This window comes from Lagopus muta, chromosome 1 (genome assembly GCF_023343835.1).
Source record: "Lagopus muta isolate bLagMut1 chromosome 1, bLagMut1 primary, whole genome shotgun sequence".
NCBI lineage: Eukaryota > Metazoa > Chordata > Aves > Galliformes > Phasianidae > Lagopus > Lagopus muta.
Window position 1 is genome coordinate 187,161,939 of NC_064433.1, and position 20,356 is coordinate 187,182,294.

General features: G+C 49.6%; 2 protein-coding genes across 4 annotated transcripts in view; one reads left to right on the top strand and one right to left on the bottom strand.

Annotated features, from left to right (window-relative positions):
- The window catches only part of ME3 (malic enzyme 3), a 120,664-nt gene extending 111,705 nt beyond the window's left edge, over positions 1-8,959 (top strand). For 2 of the 3 annotated variants that reach the window (XM_048940116.1, XM_048940129.1), the window contains exon 15: positions 363-8,959. In XM_048940116.1, the coding sequence (XP_048796073.1) occupies positions 363-524 (162 nt within the window). In that variant the 3' untranslated portion in view covers positions 525-8,959. The remainder of the gene's footprint in view (positions 1-362) is intronic. The other variant, XR_007375929.1, reaches the window with a different exon arrangement.
- A 118-nt stretch (positions 8,960-9,077) lies between these two features.
- Positions 9,078-10,850, bottom strand: FAM181B (family with sequence similarity 181 member B). Its single transcript, XM_048940266.1, has one exon. It carries the CDS (start codon positions 10,789-10,791, stop codon positions 9,844-9,846), a length of 948 nt encoding a protein of 315 aa, XP_048796223.1. The 5' UTR covers positions 10,792-10,850; the 3' UTR covers positions 9,078-9,843.
- Positions 10,851-20,356: the final 9,506 nt, after the last annotated feature.

A 20,356-nucleotide genomic window follows, 5' to 3' on the forward strand; every position in this document is an offset into this window, starting at 1 on the left:
TCTGTGTACATCAAATTTATAACTCCCATTCAGGGGACACCCACTGAGAATCACATTGGCCTGCTAGGAGTTACTGAGGATGCATATTGTAACTTGGGAGCTTGAGAGTACAAGTGGAGGTGGTTGAAGGGCTGCTCACCTTCCTCAGTTGCACAACACAGGAGCTGCAAGCAGCTTGCATTCCCAAGGGATGAAGTGCAGCCAGCTTGTGGGTCAAAAAAATAATAAGCAAAACAGGATATGATTTTGAAGGGGGAAAAAAATAAAGTTGGATGATGCAACCAGGGCTGAACTGTAGTTGGTTTCAACTTCGTGATGTGTCAGTGTTATTTCATCAGCTCACACTGCTTGTCTTTTTGCAGATTGTTAACTGGGCCTACAAGCACGGTCTTGCTTCTTGGTACCCTGAGCCAGCAGACAAAGAAGCCTTTGTGAAACAGCTTGTTTATAGTCCTGATTACGATTCCTTCGTTATGGATGATTACACGTGGCCTGCTGCAGCCATGCAGACACAAGATGTATAAGTGGTTGTGAGAACTGTTTCCTCATTTTTTCCATCGGTTCCCATGGTCCACATCACTGCTGATATAAATGAATATTAGGCTTGTGGGATTATAAAAATAATTGAATCAAAGTACTTTTTTTTTTATTATTTGTCACTGCTTTTTCTTTGTGGGAGCATATCAAGAGGGGGCAAAATAGAGTCCACACTGGGAAGTCAGTACCCTGATGAGAGAGAGAGAGGCTATGCTTCCAGTCCATCCCAGTCTGCACTGCAGCTTTTGCCATCATTTAAAGCCCCACAGACACCACGAATGCTGGTGTTCCCTCTCCAGATTTGAAAACACTACATTTAGGCTGTACAACGGCAGGCACAAGAGGAAGCAGAATCTTCCAGGGAAGGTCAGAGGCACAAAGTGGTCACGTGGCTCATTTTCTCAACAAGAGATGCTTGATGACTTCTTACCAAAAAGAAGAATCTCACAGAGCACTGCTGTATTTTCGAGAACTTTGGTCAGCCAGGAATGATGTCACCATCTGTGGTCAGTCAGCCCCAGCAGATGACCCACACAGCTGCTCACCTATTCCCTTGCAGTGGAGTGGGTGAGAGAATCAGATGGGTAACAGTGAGAAAAGTTGCAGGTTGATAAGGCAATTATATAGGTACAGCAACAGCTGTGTGTACAGGCACAGCCAGGAGCCAGCTCTTGTGTTCCTTGTTCTCTCATTGTCTTCCTCTATCCCTGCTGCTCCCATCTTCTCCACAGTGTACCCAGAGTCTGAGGGACCCCTCCCCTCCCGCTCCTCCAAGTGCCTGCCAGGCAGCCAGGGGCTGCAGCACCAAACCTCTGTCCTTGGGAAAGATGGCACAGCCTGAAATACTCCGTGAGAAGGCATTTTTCTGCCAGATGTGGCTGAATCCATGGTCCTTGGCCTCTATGAGAGGGCAGCCCTGGGTGAGAGCTTGGCCAGGACGGGATTCTCTTGCCAGCAAAGGCACTACATGGTTGGGCTGCTCAGGCAGAAAACTTCCCACGGGTAGAGCTTGCTGGCCTTAGCATTAACCCATCCTTAGAAGCAGCAGAAGCTGCTCAGTGAGCACCTTCACCTGGTAAATCCCTGCCTAATGTGAAAAAATGATGTCTCTGAAGTCTCTTCCACCACTGCCCGAAGCAATCTGATGGCTCAGGTGCCCAGGGGGCAGTAAGGATTCTGTCCAAACTCCAGGCCTAAACCATCCCCTCAAGGAGCCTCCTGCCATCCCACCTCACTTGGACATTACAGCTGCCCACATTCTTAGCAAGTGTCTGAGCCTTGGGGCCAGAGATCTGTCCCCAGAGGCCGCTTGCCCAACTGCCAGAGCCACGAGGAAAGGGATGATCATGGAAGAGAAAACCCTTCTCTGTCCAGCAGAAGTCCATAATTACCAGCATAGGCAATAGACTCAATTTTGTCTCCTGCTGGCAGAAGGCACTGTTTCCCTGTGCCCTGCCAGGCCCCATCCTGTCAGAGAATCAAAGAACCATAGGAATGGTTTGGTTTGAGAGGAAACTTAAAGCTCCATCCCCATGCTTTGGGCTGGTTGCCACCCACCAGATCAGGTTGGCCAAGGTCCATCCAACCTGGTCTTCCCCTCTCCAGGCTGAAGAAGCCCAGTTCCCTCAATCTTTTCTCATAGGAGAGGTTCTCCAGCGCTCTGGACTCGATGATCTCTTGAGATCCCTTCCAACCCCTACGATTCTGTGATTCTGTGATTCTGGACCTGCTGTGACAGCAGGTGTATGCCTAAGGGATTGCATGTGCACAATCAATCCAAGATGACAAAGTTTACCATCAGTCTAAGATGTGATCTCGGTGAATTAGTCACTTATTGAGGATCTGTATCAGGAAGGCATCATGGCATTAAGGTTTAAGTATCCACAGGTGCAAAAACTCAAGAGGCATCCCTGCTCATGGGGGAATGCTATCATGCAACTCACTGCCAGCTCAGGGGCCCCCTGTGCTGCTCTTTGTTTATGGGGTAAGGTAACTGACTCATAGTCATACGTGTTTTTTAGGTGCATGCTCAGTTGGCTCCTAGCTGTTGAAACAGGTGTCTGCTGAGTTCTTTCAGCCCCGTAGCATGAGGCAGATTTGTGGCTGCTAATCTGTCTTTGTGAGAGCGTTATCAGTACTGTTGCTGTGTCTCAGTGCATGGCCCTGTGTGCAAGGCCAGGCCACAGCAGGGAGTTGGGGGCATAAGGTGGGGGAGTTGGGGGGGACACCATCACAGGTCCTGACATGTGTCCCATCAGTTGCCATTGCCGTACATTCCCACTGCTCTCCCGCCCCTCCAGCAGTGCACAGGCAGGTCTGAAATGCTGCAGAAGCCCACAGCAGGCAGCCACGGATGCTTTGTGGTTCTCTGCAGCTGCAGTAGAGCCACCTCTTCTGCTCTGAGAAGAACAGGGCTCAGAGCAACATCAGTTCTGAGACCAGGGCAGAGCTCAGGTTGTGTCCATCAGCTCTTCAAAACCTCCAAGGACAGAGACCCCATGCTCTCTGTAGCCACCCAGTTACAGTGCTGGCCTGTCCTAAGGGCAGAAAAGCTTTCCTGACAGCAGCTCTGAACCTTCCCTGTGCCTGTCCTCTGTAGTCCATCCACTGTGCACCATGGCACACCTGGATCAGTCATGAAGCATCTTCTTAGAAACAGGGGGGTGTTGCTATAGGGTCCCCTCTCGTCTTTGCATCTCTGTATGACACGGCCTCTTTTATGAAGCAGATACCACAGAAGCTGCACTATTTGTGTATGTTTGCTACAAACCAGTTTTCGTATATGGTGGCACAGTCACAGGTGGAAAATGGGGCCAAATGAGTACTGCAGTAGAGAAAAATGAATAGCTCTGGTTTGACCATTTGCAGTGGATCGTTGGGTGTGCAGGGCTCACAGGGAACCACTTGAGGGCTGTAGAGGACTTCTAACAGCAGTGTTTTTCTCGTTGAGACGGACTGGGAGCAGTACATCACATTGTCTCAGATTTAAGCGGTGGCATTGAGTGCTTCTTCCTGGATAAGAACAAACTCCTGTACAGTGAAGCTCCTTCAAAACCTGAACTTGCTGTGTGGCTGCTCCATGGGATGCATTAACTGGTACAGCAGATCCGATCAGTCAGAGAAAAACACAAGCTGAATACCAGGGGACTTGAAGCTGCTGGCTGTTTGTGTTCTGTGCTCTAATCTAAAGCAAGGGTATCTGTAGCAGATCACTTTGGATTTCTCTGTTCCCCTTTTTTCTAACAGCAACAGAACAAATCCTCTATCCCTCAGTTCTTCCTTTTCTCTTTCTTTGAAAAATAATGCTCTGACTTGAAACCAGTGATAAAAACGGCACAAATACAGGAATGTGGCAGTGTTGATACCTATTTCAAGGATTGCTGCAGCATCCTAACGTGATGCTAAGCCTAGCAATTGATTGCTATCCAAAGGACCACTGCAGGAAAAACCCTTTTGTTCCCTTTGTTCCCTCACTCCTGCTTAACAACATTGCGTCCACTGGCCTGGATTAGTCAAGTAGTTTGCCCCATAAGATGACATACTCTTCCTTCCAGTACAGTGGCCATCCATCAGCCGAGCCAGCAGCAGCAGCTGCTCCCCAGCACCCAGGAGCCAGCCCACCACTCAGCTGAGCAAAGGGTCCCTGAGCAACGCAGCACAAATAAATGGCATCAAGCTCAGAGCCGTGCTCCTTCGGTGCTCCTTTTACTTCAGACCTTGTGCCTGGTGTTTGTCAGCTGGCTCTGTGCCTGTGGGGCTCATCTAACCTTTAAAGAAATGTGGATTGAAGTCTTTTAAGATGAAATTCAAGCTACCCAACCATCACGTTGGTGCTTGGCATGTTCCTAAAGCTGTCGCCCCAAATTAAACCTCTGTTCTTAAAGTCATTTTATGAGGCTTCTTCCTCACACTTCATGTGTGAATCAGAGACATTTGCTTTGCTAGCACTTCAAGGGTGTGCTGACCTTCCAGTCCTGAGAGGAAAATCTTGATAAAATCACTAATTAATGACTGACTTTGAATCACTTGTCCCAGATAGGAGGATAAACAAAGAAGCTGAAGGTCTGGCTATTAGACAGGAAAGAAAGGTTTTTCTTTGTAGAGCAGGCTTGGCTGTTAAAATACCTAAAATGGTGGTAATTGATTTATATTCAATTATTTGAGTGCACAGAAGCAATTATGGCTAATCCTTAAAGCCTAGTTGAACTGTGAAGCGTTACTATGCTAAAAAAGATTCCATGTTAGTTACCTGCTGATGAGAAATGGTGGCAGGAGGATGGAATTTCACTTTTATTCATAATTGACACCAAATTTTGCCTATCTTTGCTTTTTGTATATTGAGAACAAAAGACGTGTTTACTCCAGAGCTAACGAATTTAACTGATGAACCAATGACAGGGAACTGGATCTGAAAGAAGGGAGGAGATTTGACCACACTCTTCCAACACTGACTGGTAATATTCAAACAAGATTTGCCCTGCTCAACTCAGTCATCCAGGTTGTTTGTATAACCAGAGGGAATGGCATGGGGAGGGCAGCTGGGGGTGAGGGAAAGGGTCTGAACCAGAGGGTGGTGGGCATGGAACAGCCTGCCCAGGGCTGTGAGCACAGCCCGAGCTGCTGGAGCTCAGTGGGTGTTTGGACAGTGCTGTCAGACATTGGGTTTGGGATTGGAATGGTCCTGTGTGCAGCCAGCAGTTGGACCCAATGATCCATGAGATATTCTATGATTATGTTTGAAGAAAAGAACATCCAGATCACTTATGAGTTGAACATATAAGAGACATGGGAGGGGAAGGAGTTGTTCCAATGGATGCCATACCAAGGGAGGTTCCAGGACTCAAGGCCAACCTGAAGCATTATCCCAGCTACATTACAGACCAGAACGCGTCCAGCACAGGCTCAAGTTCTTCACCATCAGGTCTGGACGTCTGCTTGCAGAAAGGGCCATGTCCACTACATATCAATATTGCAGGGATCAAGAGGATCAGTTCATACAAACTCGTTCTTTACCTCGTAACGGCATATTAAGGTCACAGTTAAGGAAACGTGGAAGACAAAACAACCTGGGCCACCGGCTTCTGTGCTGCCATCCTTCATTCCAGACCGCTTCAGAAAGGATTCTTTACATTTGAAGAGTGTCTTGGCAACATCAAATCAAAGATTAATTTAGCTGCTGTGCAGGCACATCTGTGGCTTAAAAAATGGTCCTATAACTTTTATAAAGGTGAGCAAAATTATGCTTCTCTTCTACTCAAAAAAACAACAACAACAACCCAGCAGTATTCCCTAGCTAAAGGTAATTGTTCAGTATTCTCTTCTTGTCATCCTGTAACTCAGTCCCAGCACACAAACTAATATGCTTGGCTGAGCTTTGGCTGGCAGCGCTGAGTCAAATGACCTCCAGCTCACTTCAAACATCTCTGTGAAGATGGATGTGGGCAACGACCACAGGCAGGAGCCCACAGAGGTGCAGTTCCCCTCAGTGCACACTGCTAAGGGACGGCACCTATGGCAAGAGGCAGCACAGCAAATGGGGACAGTCACCTCTTCATCTGCCGCAGCAGCATGTGCCAGAATTTGTTCAGCCGAGCCCACAGACTGAATAACAATTAGCTAAGACTAAAGCAGTCTTAAACAACCAACAAGAGACACCCTGGCACATGAAACATGCACTAACAGGAGCACCAGAGCCCATTGGTACAAAGTTGGAATCCTGCCCTCCAGTGCAGTGACATTCTCAGCCCCTACTTCAGAAAATCAGACTTGTAGGCATTAACAATTCCTGTATCCACCTTTGTTGCTTGCACATCAATACAGAGCTACTTTTTCTCTCTTGCTGCCAATAATTGCAGAATGACCTTCAGTTTTTGCACCACTGACAAATGCAGTTTATTGGCAAAGACAGAAAGCAAGCAGACTTCACAATAAACTTATTATGTTCCTTACTAACCTTGTTTGACAACTACATCAACTCATCAAAGATGAGCATGTCCAGAGAAGAGCAGCAAAGCTGTGAGGGGTCTGGAGCACGAGTCTTATGGGGAGCAGCTGAGGGAACTGGGACTTTTCAGGCTGGAGAAGAAGAGGTTCAGGGCAGAAGTGATAGTGCTCTACATGCCCTGAAAGGAGGTTGTGGTGAGTTGGGTGTTGGCTTCTGCCCTCAGCTAACAGTGATAGGACAAGAGGGAGTGGCCTTGAGTTGTGCCAGGGGAGGTTCAAGCTGGTTATTGGTAACATTTCTTCTCAGAGTGGTGAGGCATTGGCACAGGGTGCCCAGAGGGGTGGTGGAGTCACCGTCCCTGGAGGCGTTCAAGAACTGTGGAGATGTGGCACTGATGTGGTCGGTGGCACGGTGGGGATGGGCTGATGGTTGGACTAGCTGATCTCAGTGGTTTGTTCCAACCTTAATGATTCTATGACTTGTTATCAAGGATCATAATGTATTAGAGCAATCCTAAACTCAGGTCATTCAAAATTAGCGAGCCCATGCAAACAATAAGAGAATCCTTCTGTTTTCTTGAAGGTGCTTTGAACAAGACGCAAGCTGTTTAAGTAACAAAATACTGAGCTGCAGCAGTAGCTATTCATTGTGAACCCTTTGTCATTTATCAATCAAACACCATCGAAGACAGGTAAGCTTCCTCACTAAAAAGTGAACAAGGGGCTGTGATGTGCAGTGCACAGAGCAGAGGGCAATGCTTCCCAGGGCTGGCAGAGAGCCTCTGTTTGGCCTCAGCTGCAGGCAAACTGCTGGGAGCAGCGCAGCTCCATGGCAGGCACTCCTCAGTGCATCCTCTGGCAGAAATGCAGCAGTGCTTCAAAGGACACTGACTTTTTTTTTTTTTCCCAACATAAGGTCCGGTAATCTGAAAATCCCCATTTGAGAACTGTTATGACTCCTGGAGCTGCAACTTCTGTCAAGTCCACAAAGAGGAACCCCTCTGAGTGATTCTAAGCTGGCCCAGCCCACTGACAGCCTTCTCCCACTGCTTTGAGACAAGATCTGACCCAAGAAGGATGATGCTCTCCTTCAGAGCACCGCAGGTCTCTGGACTATCAGCAGAGCACCTGAAAGCAAGAAGCACCTTCAGGTCAAATCTCTCCTTCATAGAGTCATAGAATCATTTGAGCTGGAAGAGACCCCCAAAAGCCATCTAGTCCAACTCCTCTGCAGTGAGCAGGGACACCTACAGCTCCGTTTGCTACTTAAAATAAAAGGGTGAGTGAGGCCTGTGGGGAACTGAACCATTCAGGTTTGCAGCCTCCACGCAGCAGATCCTTGAGGCTGCTCCTGAAGACCTCCATTAGATATTTTTTCGAGCAATATTCCACTGAAATCTGCAAGGCAGCCGACAGACAGGGACGGTCACAAGGTCTTGAGGATGAGATCCCTGATAAATACACATCGCCCAGCTCAGGTGATAGAGCTGGGCACTGAGGTCTGTTAGTGCAACACCATCGAGCTCACACGCTCCCAGCAGCACCCAACCATGCTACAAATTCACATGCTTGAAGCAGTGACTGAACAACAACAACAAAACCTCTCCAACAAAAACCACCCCACAGCTGCCCTTGTGTGGCCAAAGCGCTGTTACCCATAAGCTGTGCTTGGACTACATGCAGACACACAACCTCCCAAGGCAGCTGTGCCAAAGCGAGGGCAGCAACACGGAGCTCGCAGGGCAGGATGCTGCCCAGCACCCAAAGCAGTGGCCATGCAGGATTAATCTGATTTGTAGCCACCTTGGTTGGACCGGCAGCCCACTGCTGTGCACACACACACACTGTGAAGCTTAAATTAACTTGAGAAGCATATTTCTTTTACAGAGTGCAGCTCGGCCCAGCAATTGGACACAGGAGCAATGCGTTCATCCATCGTGGTTCATCTCCATAGAGTTGCACAACACCTTGGCAAACTTAAGGTGGAAAGAGGCGGTTTAAGTTACATCTACCTTACAGTTCTTACTGTTTAAAAGTAAGATTAAGGCAATTTCAGAAACAAATCATCTCACGAGTTATTTCCGGATCCTGACCCTAAGTCTCCTAAGGCTTAAATCCAGCTGAATGAACGAGAAGAAAAAAGGCTTTACTCTTCACCTAACTTTTAAAAGTGAGAAGGCAACACGAGGACTTATCAGCGCCGAAGGGAAACCTCAGGCTTATCCGTATGTGAATCCCGTTTCAAAAACAAACAGGGCTCGGGGCTGGCGGGGAGCCAAGCTGCAGGACTGCCTTTTAAGACCCGCATCTCAATGGGAGACCTCAGAGCATTCTGATCTGTTTTCATAACTGTAACCATTTCCAACCCCGGGCTTTCTAGCATATTAGCATTCCCTTCTTTCAACCAAGTTAAAGCAACAGCCGGTACAAATGAAGGCAAAACAAGCACGGGGCGCTGCGGATAAAATACAGCGTTTCAAAAGATTTAGGAAAGACAATAAGCACCGCCCGTCTTAACTGCTGCCAAGAAACCCTTACAGAGACGGAGAATCGGTGAAAAAAACACTGCAACGCTGCATTTCGACAGCACTAAGAAGCACGGCTCTTAGATCTACTGCGTAGCTTTATTTTTACAGGACCTATCATAGACTCTTTTACATAACTTAAACGATTATCAAATAATCTCCTGTACACAATGAGAGCGAGCCGCGTTGCTTTCCGAGCTTTGACACATTCCTGAAAGACATCCAGCCGTCTGCAGGGATGGCACAGCCGTGGTCCGCTTCTGTCCACAACCGACGCTGTCACTTAAATTCTGCTCGCGCGATCCTGCGAGACACCGTCAGATTTCAGCGCACCCCACATTGCGGCAGCGGCGTTTGTGTCGGTTCGCTTTTGCTTCCTTCTCGCTCCGCTTTGTGTCCTCGGCTGCAAATCCAGCGGGGCCGCCCGCAAGGCTGGGGATGGCGCTCAGCACGGCACGGAGGTCGTTGACTCGAGTTTTACTTCCAAACCGAACTCGTTTACAAGCGGTCGCGATGTCACTTCGGACGCGTCCGTCGCGTCCCGTCCGCCTACTGGCACGCAGCCCTACCGCACGCTAACGCTCGCTAGAAAAACACCTGAAGGAATCGGACGGGCCGGTTTTATGGGAGCGACGCGGCCGAAGGAGGCGCACGGAGACGCCCCCGACGCCGGTGCCCTTCCAGCGGGAGCCGGGGCCGCTTCTGGGGGTCCGCCAGCCCCGCCCCTGCCCGAGGCGGGCGAGCCCAGCTCTCCTCGCCGCCCCGCGGGTCCCGGCCGCGGCCCCGCGCCGCTCCCTCGCCCTTCCTTCGTCCCCCGCGGCCCGGGGCCGGCCCCGCCCTACAGCCCGGTGTAGGCCGCCCGGTGGAAGCCGCCGCCATACTCGTAGGGCATCTGCGGGGCGGGCAGGGGGCACTCGGGGAAGAAGGGACCGAAGGCGTCGCCGGCGGCGGCCGGCTCCGGGTACAGCGGGCGCAGCGCCGCGGCCGGCGCCTTCTTGGCGGGGCTGCAGGGCCCGGGCGGGCTCCAGGGCGGCTCGGGGTACGGCAGCCCGCCCAGCAGCGGGTGCGGAGCGGCGGGCAGCGGCGCGGCCTCGTACAGCCCGTGCTCCAGCCCCAGCTCGGCGGGCGGGCGGGCGGCGGGGAAGGCGTCCTGCGGCGGGGCCGCGTGCTCGGGCAGCAGCGCGCCGTAGTCGGGGCCCAGCAGCTCGAAGAACTCGGCCGCCTCCGGCCCGCCTCCCTTCTCCGTCTCCTTGGCGCCCGGCTCGGTGAAGAAGGAGGGCGGCAGGTTGCGGTCCCGCAGCGGCACCTTCCGCGGGCCGCCTCCCGCCGCCCCTCCGCCGTCCGAGCCCGCCGAGCCCCGGCCCGGCTGCAGGGAGCCGAAGAGGGCGGCCAGGCTGCGGCTCTGCAGGCTGCTGCCCGCCTGCGAACCCTCCCGGCGCGGCGGCGGCGGCGGTTTGGGGCAGGCGGGGGGCGGCGGGGCGGCGGGCGGCGGGGCGATGATGCCGGTGCAGCGCTTGATCTGCTTCTGCAGGTATTTCCTGTGGTTCACCTTCCGCTTGGATTTCACCGGCTTGTCCAGCGCCAGCTTGATGTTGCTGGAGGCAGAGTCGATGAAGCTCAGCAGGTCCCGGGTGGCTTCCTTAAAGTCCCCCGCCTCGCCGCCGCCTCCTCCTCCTCCTCCTCCCTCGTAGCCCTTCTCCAGGTCGGCATAGCCCAGCAGGCCGCCGGCGGGGAAGCAGAAGGAGAGGAGGTGGTGCGGGCTGAGCAGCGCGGCGGGCACGGCCATGGCCGGCGGCGGGGCGCCGCGGCGCCGAGCTCCGCAGGGCTGCACCGGGACCGGGGCGGCGGAGGTGGCGGCGGTGGTGGGGAAAAAGCGGCGGGCGGGAGAGGAGGAGGGACCAGCGCGGGGCCGGGCGCGGGCATCCCCGCCTCCCGCCGACAGCGAGGGGCCGGGCGGGCGGGGACGGCGCTGGGGGCGGGTGGGTCGTGGCCCGGAGAGGCAGGTGCGCGGGCCTCCGCAGCGCTGTGCCCCAAAATCGGGTCGCTGCACCGGCTGGCTGCCTCGGAGCACGTGTGCACGTCGACCTGGACCAAAGCGGTGCGGTCCCTGCACAGGAAGGCTACAGAGAAAGATGGGGAAGGGTCTGAGCGCGAGGAGCGTGAGGAGCTGCTGGTGTGCTCAGCCCAGAGCAGAGCAGGCTGAGGGGAGGCCTGATGGCGGCTGCAGCTCCCACAGGGAGCGGAGGGCAGCTCTGAGCTCTGTGACAGCGACAGGGCCCGAGGGAACGGCATGGAGCTGTGACAGGGGAGGGCGGCTGAGGGTGAGGGAAAGGGTCTGTATGGGTTTGTATGTCCACATATGAATAAAGAGGCATATCTGGTTTTGACTGAAATGAATTTCCTTCATCTGCACCGATTCATTAGAAATGCAGCAGAATGGAAAAGCCAGAAAGCAGAAGTGTGGAAGAAAAGGGCGGTAGGCTCCTTCCTCAGACTGTGCTTAGTGGGAAAAAGGAAAGTCCAGCCAAATTCACCCACTGTGGTTTCCAGCACTGGTTGAATGCAGAACTAACAAGTATTGGAGTGAGAAAAGAGGAAAGCACATATTTCATGTGACAAAAAAAAGGCTCAGCATTCTCTACAAAACCAAAGTGCTGATTTTCTCAGTGTCTCACGCAGCACCTCGCTGCAGCAGCTTGCTCACAGCAAGTTTCAGCACAGAATTAGAACACTCAGATTGTTTCCAAGGGTGTATTTCCAATCTGGTTTGGCTGCAGCCAAAATCTCTGCATGGAGAGGATCGATCCCCGTTTCAGAGGACAAGCTATGGGAAACGTATATCTCTCCACATAAGAATGGCAACATAAGAGGTGGATTTAAACTGCTTAGCTCGAGTACAGCCGACACGGATTAGCTACCCTCGGTCCGTCAAGCCCTGTCAAGCTTTGCAGCCTGCTCTGAGCTCCCTCATTGATGGGGAAATGTAAAGAACAACATACACATCCCCTGCATTCTCCACTGGGCAGCTTTGAGACCCTTTGAAATTGCACCAAAGCCTGGAAAATAGGACATCACTATCTGCCCAGCTCGGGGCCGTTCCTAACCTGGCCAGCGTGACCCAGCATCTGAACTGTCCTCAGGTTGGGAGCTGCTTCGGCATTACTGCAGCAGCATTTCACAGCGGCCCTAAAGGGGCTTGCTAATGAGGCGGGGTGGCATTGTATGCAGAGTGGCTAAATATCCGGTGGCTCAGAGAAAGAAGCTGAAAGCCCTGGCTTGTCTTCTGTAAGGCTGAATTCATTCAATTAAACAGCTTTGAGAGCTCAGAGATGGCTTAGTGGGAAACTTTATTACCTCCGAAAAATTGGAGAGCATTAAAACAATTGTCAGGCATGCAAAGCAAAGTTTGCATTCAGTCATGCTAGGCGGCCAAATTTACATATTCTAGACCAGGTCTGGAGCTTTAGAAAGCCTTCATAATTGCATTAAACATGCTTATTCTCCATGTTCTCTCAAGCAGAGCTGATTACCTCAAGTTGGGCAGCGCCTGGAGGGAAATTTGCTAAGCCACATGATGTAACAACTTGCACAGAGATCTCATTTCTTCCAAGGAAGTAGCGGTTTGGTTATTCCCACAAAACACCTCTCGTGCCCAGTGGCCAGGCGAGCCAAAGATTGTCTTCTGCTTGCGCTTGCTCAGCCTAAGCACAGCAGCAAGCACTGATCTCCAAGCTGGGATCAAACATGGAGGTACTTGGAGAAGATGTCCTGGTGCCTCCAGGCCACTCTGAAAATTAAACCAGGGTTGTGCAGGCAGCAGAGCTGGCTTTTTCCAGCAGCACACTGACAGCCCAAGCTTAAGGGGGGCAGGGATGCACGGTGCCTGCTGGCACAGCAGATCCAGCTCCTTGCCACACAGTCGGCCTCTGGTGAGGAAACAGTTTGTTACCCCTGCGGGCTGAGCAGGCCAGGAAAGGTTGCCTTGGGCAGAGCAAAGCAGTAAGCCTTGCCCAGCTTTACAGTGTCAGCTGCAAGCACTTGCAGAAGCCCTCTCGATGCTTGTGGAGTCCTGACCCAGGGATGCGCAGTAGAATCCAGCCCACAGGAAACATCCCATGCCAAGAACATGAGCAAGAAGCATCCCAAGCTTCATCCCATTACCACCAAACCTCCTCTGGTAGAAGGCAAACCAAGCCCCCACTCTCCAGCATTCCTTTTCCTCTCACCGCAGCATCAGGAAGGCAGCATGAAAGCAGGAACATCTTTGCAGAAGGGAAGGGAGGATTCTTTTTTTTTCCTGCCCCCTTATACAGACCGATATGGTTATGAAGGTATGGTAAAGTCTCACTGCCCAAACAGGTGTCACTATCCAAAACTTACTGTCTCATTTCCTGATCCTGTCGTAATCTGCGAGTTGGTTGTGCAAGTTGATTTCTTGCACATTCTTATATCAGTGGGAATTTCTGCCCTTCCCTGACAAGTATTATAGGCAGCCTTTGACATACAGCCCTACAGGACCTAAATAGGCTGCTATTCTTTCCCTACACTGAAAGGGAGCTTTGTGCCAGGGATTCATTAAACTGCACTGCACAGCCCTTCATAAATGGGCTCAATAATGAACAGTCGATTTAACTGGAAAAGCTGCTGGAGCTGTTAAATTAAAGGGAAATAAAGTGCACTTCAGGCTCAGTCTGCCAGAAGAAAATGTTGACCTAAAAAAATCTTCATTTCACCGAATCTCTGCAAACAGGATAAAATCTTCAAGAAGTTTATGCTGAGAAATGTTAAAAGACAACAATTTACTTCTTTGCTAATAAAGACAGAAAAACTGATGATAAAATCTTCAGTAAAATCAGAAGTGGGGTTGAAGGGCATATTCCACAGAAGCCAGGCAGAGTGACTGTATCTACCTAAATTCAGTGTATGTGCACAGATACAAGGTGCTGTGGCTTACCCGGTCCCTATCTGCCTGAAATCACTACATATTATAGAAGCTTTCTAAGGTGCTCTTTTCAAATTAACTTATTATCAGACATGGGAATGCAGACTTTGCACCCTGCAGATGAAGCCCTGTTTCCCTCTTGCAGCCTCTGGATTCCCTTGCCACATTTTCCCATTCCTTCTCTTCACCTCGCTGTGTTTTTCATGTTCTTCTGGAATATATTCCTCCCTGAATACAGTGGGATTTTTCTGGTCCAATCCCACATAGCCCAGTTCTGGGATCATGTTATGTGTAAGACATCTGGGTGGTTCTGCCCATGTGAGGAGTGCAGGACTCAGACAAAACATGGCCCACATGTTCTAGTCGTCCTGGATGCTTAGAATGGTCCATCACTCAGCTGGGCCTGACTCTCCTCCTGGTTTTATGGGTGGAATTCCCTATTTCAGTCAGGTAGCTGGGGTTGCTTAGTGGTGAATCAGCTCTTCCATCAGAGCCATCTCATCCTCCCTCACCTGAACAGTCCTAGGTATTGTTCCACAGCTGTGTTACACACCTTATCTACGATCTCATGGGAAGAGAGGTTGTGGAGCCCCCTTCTTTAGAGATAATCAAGACCCACCTGGACGCTTCCCTGTGCGACCCACTGTAAGGAAGCAGGGAAGTTGGACTGGGTGGTTTCTAAAGGTCCCTTCCAGCCCTTACAATTCTGTGCTTCTATGATTCTGTGATAATTGTGAAGGTGATAGAAGCAAGCTTTCAGGTCATCGCTGAAGTTACCTTTAGTAGATTCAATATTTTTTCATACATGCTGAAAACATGAGCATTCAGGAAGAGAATTAGCTACAAGGTATCAGTCTTCTACTAAATTTTGCATAATCATCCATGGGACCTCGTGGCTCCCTGAGAGGTTCTGCCAGAAGGTGCTGTGTGGTTTCGGGGAGGAGAGATGCTCCTTGAAGCTTACTTAACACAATAGGCGAGGATTTAGGAAATGATGCAAAGACAGTCTTCATTTATTTCCAAGTGGACACTGAAACTGAAGGCACACTCCCAGTAAAGCCATTGCCATTGAGTGTCATTGAGTGAGTCAGTGAGAGTCCCAACCTCTTTGTCCTCCATTTGGGAATAACTAATTTTCTTGAACCATGCAACTCCATGCCAAAATCTTCCTATGATGTATGGCATCTTCTCTCTGTGTAGCTAGAATCTAATCAGAGCTTTTTCTTCCTCAGGGCTCAGCCCTTCTTCCCTCTCCAGCTTAAGAAAATGCTTCAACCATGCAGATGAGTCCCTAATTTGGAGGTGACCTCAGGTACTTGAGCCCATGGCGATGCTGTCATAAATCTTTAGTCCTTTTTGTCTCTTAAGCAAACCTGGCACAGCCACAGCTCATCCAGTGCCATCTGCAGAAATGTAGCTACCTCCAGCACCTCTGGAACTGCTCTGTTGCTTCACTCTGTGCTGGGCTCAGGTACTGAAATGGTGGTATTTACTAAAGAAAACTTTTTCTTTTTTTTCTGTTGTGTTATAATTGCTATGAGATATCTGCATTACTGGATCATCTTTCTCACCCAGAAGGCTCCAGACCATAAATCAGCACCACAGAAGCCAGCACGGAGTGTCAGCCACCTAAGTTAACCGTTGGGTTTCAATGGGATTATTCTCAGGCTGGGTTTTGAGCATATCTTGCTGGGCAGAAGTCTTCATTCACAGCAGAAAACATTCAAAACCATTTGGTGGTACAGAGCTACCTTTTGAATGTTCATAGTATTAGTCAGTGTTTAAGACAGAAATCGCAACGTCTTAACTATGTATAAATTACCTAAGCAAATAGATAATAAATCATTATATACACGTACATACCAAGAGTGAGAGCATTCCCTGATGTTTGCATACAGATAATACACACGGTCTGAAAATACTGTAAAAAAAGAATTCGTTTGGAGAGCTGTAGCTGAAAAAATGTTACGTTTTGGTTACCAGAAAGGCTTTCTTAACCAGATGTTTTCAGTCTTTTCTAAACAGAACCACTCACAGATTGTCCCCTGAATTATTTCATGTTTAGAAATGGTGCCTTGTTAAAAGAGAGAGGGAGACAGAGAGTGGCACAAACTGCCATTATCATGCAAATCGCCCCAGAGGAAAAAGGACAGTGAAAATGATAGCACTGATCTAATTATCTGCAGGCCAATATAGCTAAGTCACTGAAAGAGGCCCACAGAAAAGGCTGCCACAGAAACACAAAAAACAGCCAGAAAACAATAAGGAACTTAGCAACAGTATAAAAACGGACGTCTTTCTGTGCACAAAGAGTAGTTTTATGAGCATTTTTCTGGCTTTCAGTTTGCAGAAAAGGTTAGAGCACATTTTAAATTCTACATCGGGGGTTTTTACCCCCCTCAGCCCCTGCAGACCCTCTGGCGTGCTGTCATATCTCTGCAGGCCCAGTGGTGGGAACATGGCTGCTCCTGCTTAGTGTGTCCACACCACCACGTATGTCAGGGTTCACGGGAGGTGCCGGCTGGATCTTGGCAGGGGCCTGGGTTCCCATCAAGATGTTCAGGCTTTTCCCTTTTTGCATGTTGCTGCTGTTCTCGAAGGTCTTGAGGGGATCCTTGCTGGAGAATGGAGCATCTGTCCGCGGAGGTGATGGAATCACCGTTGCTGGAGGTGTTTTGAGAACTGTGGAGATGTGGCACTGAGGGATGTGGTTTAGTGGGCACGGTGGGGATGGGCTGCAGCTGGACAAGGTGATCTCAGATGTCTTCTCCAACCTTGATGAATCTATGATTCTCTGATTCTGTTCTACAATTTATACACTGCCCACCCTCCTCAAGCAATCCACACAAGGTTTTCTGTGCTCCCTCTATGGAGAACTGCAGTAGGACCCAGCTACTGCAGCCTGCACACACGCACAGCCATCCCTGAAGCCTTCATTTGTCTCTGTAAGTCCATAAGGTGTTGTTGAACACAGATTCCAATGAGCAGCTAAAAAAATCCTGAAACCACTGGTTGTGTCTGACAAGGAAGACCTTGGGTAAGATTATCTCAGCTCCTGTTCTTGTTGAGGGAGAGGAGTAGGCAGCTCCGGTATAACTTTTCTGCTCTAATATTGGTGGTCTGCTTTGAAGCTGAATCCTGCTTTATAATTGCCTCCCTGGCCAGCTTGTTCCAATAACTGAGGCAATTTGTTTAGTCCTGTTTGGAGGATGGTGATTATTTTCACAAGGGACCATTTTCAAGACTACAGTTTTGGGCCTTTTGCTCTGCTCTTCACATGAGGACCATTACATATGGACCATTGCAGGGAGAACACAGCTTCAGACTCACTATTTGGATTCCACTATGTGGATTTTCCTTAGAAGCATGAAACAAACTGAATTTTGGAAGGGATGGGCAGATCAAATGAAGGAATTCAGTTTTTGAGAAAGATATGTTAACTCTCAAGTGCTTAAATAACTCATTGTGTACCAAAGGTTCCTATATCTAGCCAGAGAGTGCTCCGTGCCTTCTGGGCTATTGTCCCACAAGAGTGCATCATCTGAATGGACTTCTATGGAAATACATGTCAAAAAAGAGTATAGATCTGGGCAGCAGAGTCCTGTTGGACTAGAAATATGAAAAGTGTAGTGGCCACAGGCAGAACTACGTGCAACTTTTCTGGTCTTTCCAGGTCTCAGGCCCAGCTCCCAGCATCATGTGCAGCCTCATGGTGAAAAGACTGAGAAGACGCCGTCCCGCCATCTCCATCTCCATAACCCTCCTTTGAACGCTCTTTCATAGTTTATGTCCTTCTTACATTGTGGTGCCCAAACCTGAACCCAGCGCTCGAGGTAAGGCTGCACAGCGCAGAGCAGAGCGGGACAAAACAAAGTATGGAAAACAGCAGGGAAAGGCATCAGTTCCTCTAGTTTAGCCATCCGGCTGCAATATCTTTCTATATTAGAATACAATCTTTCTATATTTGAAGAGGCACCACACAGAGACAAAAGACAAAAATCAGATGAAGGAAATTGCCACAAAAACTGAGGCAAGGAGTGAAAGGCACTCAGCCCTCCATCCAGCTGTCTGAAGCACTCACTACATCTTAGTCTGAATACACAAAGTGTCCCCCAAACCCACCTATTTCCTTGGGAGACTTGAGAACTTTGTTAGCATTTATGCTGCTGGGGGTGGGAGCTGTCATTTCGGTGAACAGTCAGTTAAGGTCGGAAGACAGATTTTGTTGGTAAAATTGGCTGTGGCAGATAACTGTTAGTCATGGTGATTATCTGCCAGGGAATGCAAACAGGCTTCAAAGCGATAAGAGGAGCTGCTGGCACCAGGGATGCTGTTTAAATTTTTTTCAGTGCACACGGAATTTAATTTATGCAGTGTTTGCAAACAACATCTGATCACTGCATCAGATGGCCCAGGGACCAGCTCAGCAGCTGCCAAACTTGCATCCAGACAGACTGACATCCTCCTTTGCTGTACTGGAGAGAGATTTGAGCCTTCTTTCTCAAAAATGAGCATTTTTTTGTTCTTCCACAAAGCAAGTTTCTCCCCATCTTTTCTTTTTTGCAGCATTATCTACCCAATACACCACATTCTTCCCTTCCTGTCTTTTATACTTGTTGCTTCCCAGGCTACTCTGCTGGCAAAATTACATCATCAGAGAAATGTCTGGCATTTTAATTGATCTAAATTCAAAATACTCTGCGTGTTGAATAGCATGGCACAGCACACAAAGACAAGTGACAGTCACGGGCCATAGCGGATATCTGAGGGAGGAACTAGATAAAGTGCTACTTTGGTTAGCAAGGACCATGAAAATGAGACAAACTGCAGATATCTAAAACACACCCTGATTTTTTCAATATGTAACATATGTTTATTTCCTTTTGGTGTACCAGCAAACTGCTGTGATGAGGGTGTGGAGATGAGTCTGATGTCTGTGATTTGCACATGACATGAAGGGCCACATAGAAAGGTCCAGCAATAATCCCAAGAGCTGAAAATCAGACTTAATTCCCTGCCTAGTGGGACATTTCTTGCTTAATGTTGGGCCAAACTTTGGGGGCTTGGTCCCCTGGAGGTGCTGAATCCCTGCCACTTTCTAGTGTGGTTCACAGAATCACAGAATGGCCAGGGTTGGAAGGGACCTCAAGGATCATGAATCTCCAACCCCCCTGCCACATGCAGGGCCACCAACCTCCACATCTAATACTAGACCAGGCTGCCCAGGGCCCCATCCAACCTGGCCTTGAACACCTCCAGGGATGGGGCATCCACAATCTCTTTGGCCATCCTGTTCAGGGAATATCACCTAAATTCAGAGATGAGCTCTGACAGTAGTGATATGCAGGACTGAGAGCCAAAGGAGACCAGCACAGTGTCATAGGAGCATCATCCATGCTGTGCTCTTTCTTCCCAAAACCTGGCTGCACAGAGATCTCTGTGGGCATGACAGGAGCTCATCATGTCCCCTGTGTCCCTGCCCTGTGGCCATTCAGTGTCCCCTTGGCTGTGTGCAAATCCATGTGCCAAAGGGGCTGCTGTGGCTTGGCTTTCTCAGAAGCATGGTGAACCTCATAATGATTCTATGATTATGTGTAGCATCCGCACTCCTCATGAGGACACTGAGATCCCTATTTAGTTGGCCCAAAGCTGTTAACACATTTTCAGTTCAATCACTTCCCAGCTGGGAGCACGAACGCTGCCTCCAGAGCCATTCTGGATTCGCACCATTGCTTCTTGCTCAGCCTCTCTGTGCTCCAGCTGGTGCTACTGTGACCACAGCAGGTGTGGCAGGACCATGTGATGCCACCATCCCTATGTTCCAGCCGAGACACTGCCGATTTCCCCTCCCCAGATCCTGGGAGTTCCTCCAGCCACCCCTTATTGTTATCGTTATGATCGCCTCGACCCAAACCAACAACATCTGGCAGCATCCCTCTTCCCTGCTTGGACCCCCAGAGCAGGGACAAGCACCAAATAATCCCCCTGTGTTTGGTGTGTGGTCTGGTTTTCCGTGTCCTCCTGCAGACAGTACAGAGACGGGGGGTCGCACGGGTCATCAGAATGCTAATAAGAAATCTGATTGATGAGCCGGTGCCTCAGGGCTGAATGGGATACTTAATTAATGACTTCTGCTCTGCTTAAGAGGAAAGTTTCCCTTAACTCACATCCCTCTTTTTCTTAAAAAAAAAAAAAGACAAAAAAAAAACCTCCATAATCCTAAGTTTTCCAAACAACATAAAGAGAACTTCAAAGACAGACATGGGCAGTTTTTATGTGTTGGGTTGGTTCAGTGATTCTTTCCTTTCTTTGTTTACAAGGGCAGCCAGGCTTGATTCCAAGCCTGAAAAATAAAAGGCCACATTGTTTAACCAGATTCTGGATTTTTACAAGAAATTTCCTCCTTCCC

Coding starts and splice junctions, on each gene's coding strand:
- FAM181B (XM_048940266.1), bottom strand. CDS start 10,791: ATGGCCGTGCCCGCCGCGCTGCTCAGCCCGCACCACCTCCTCTCCTTC.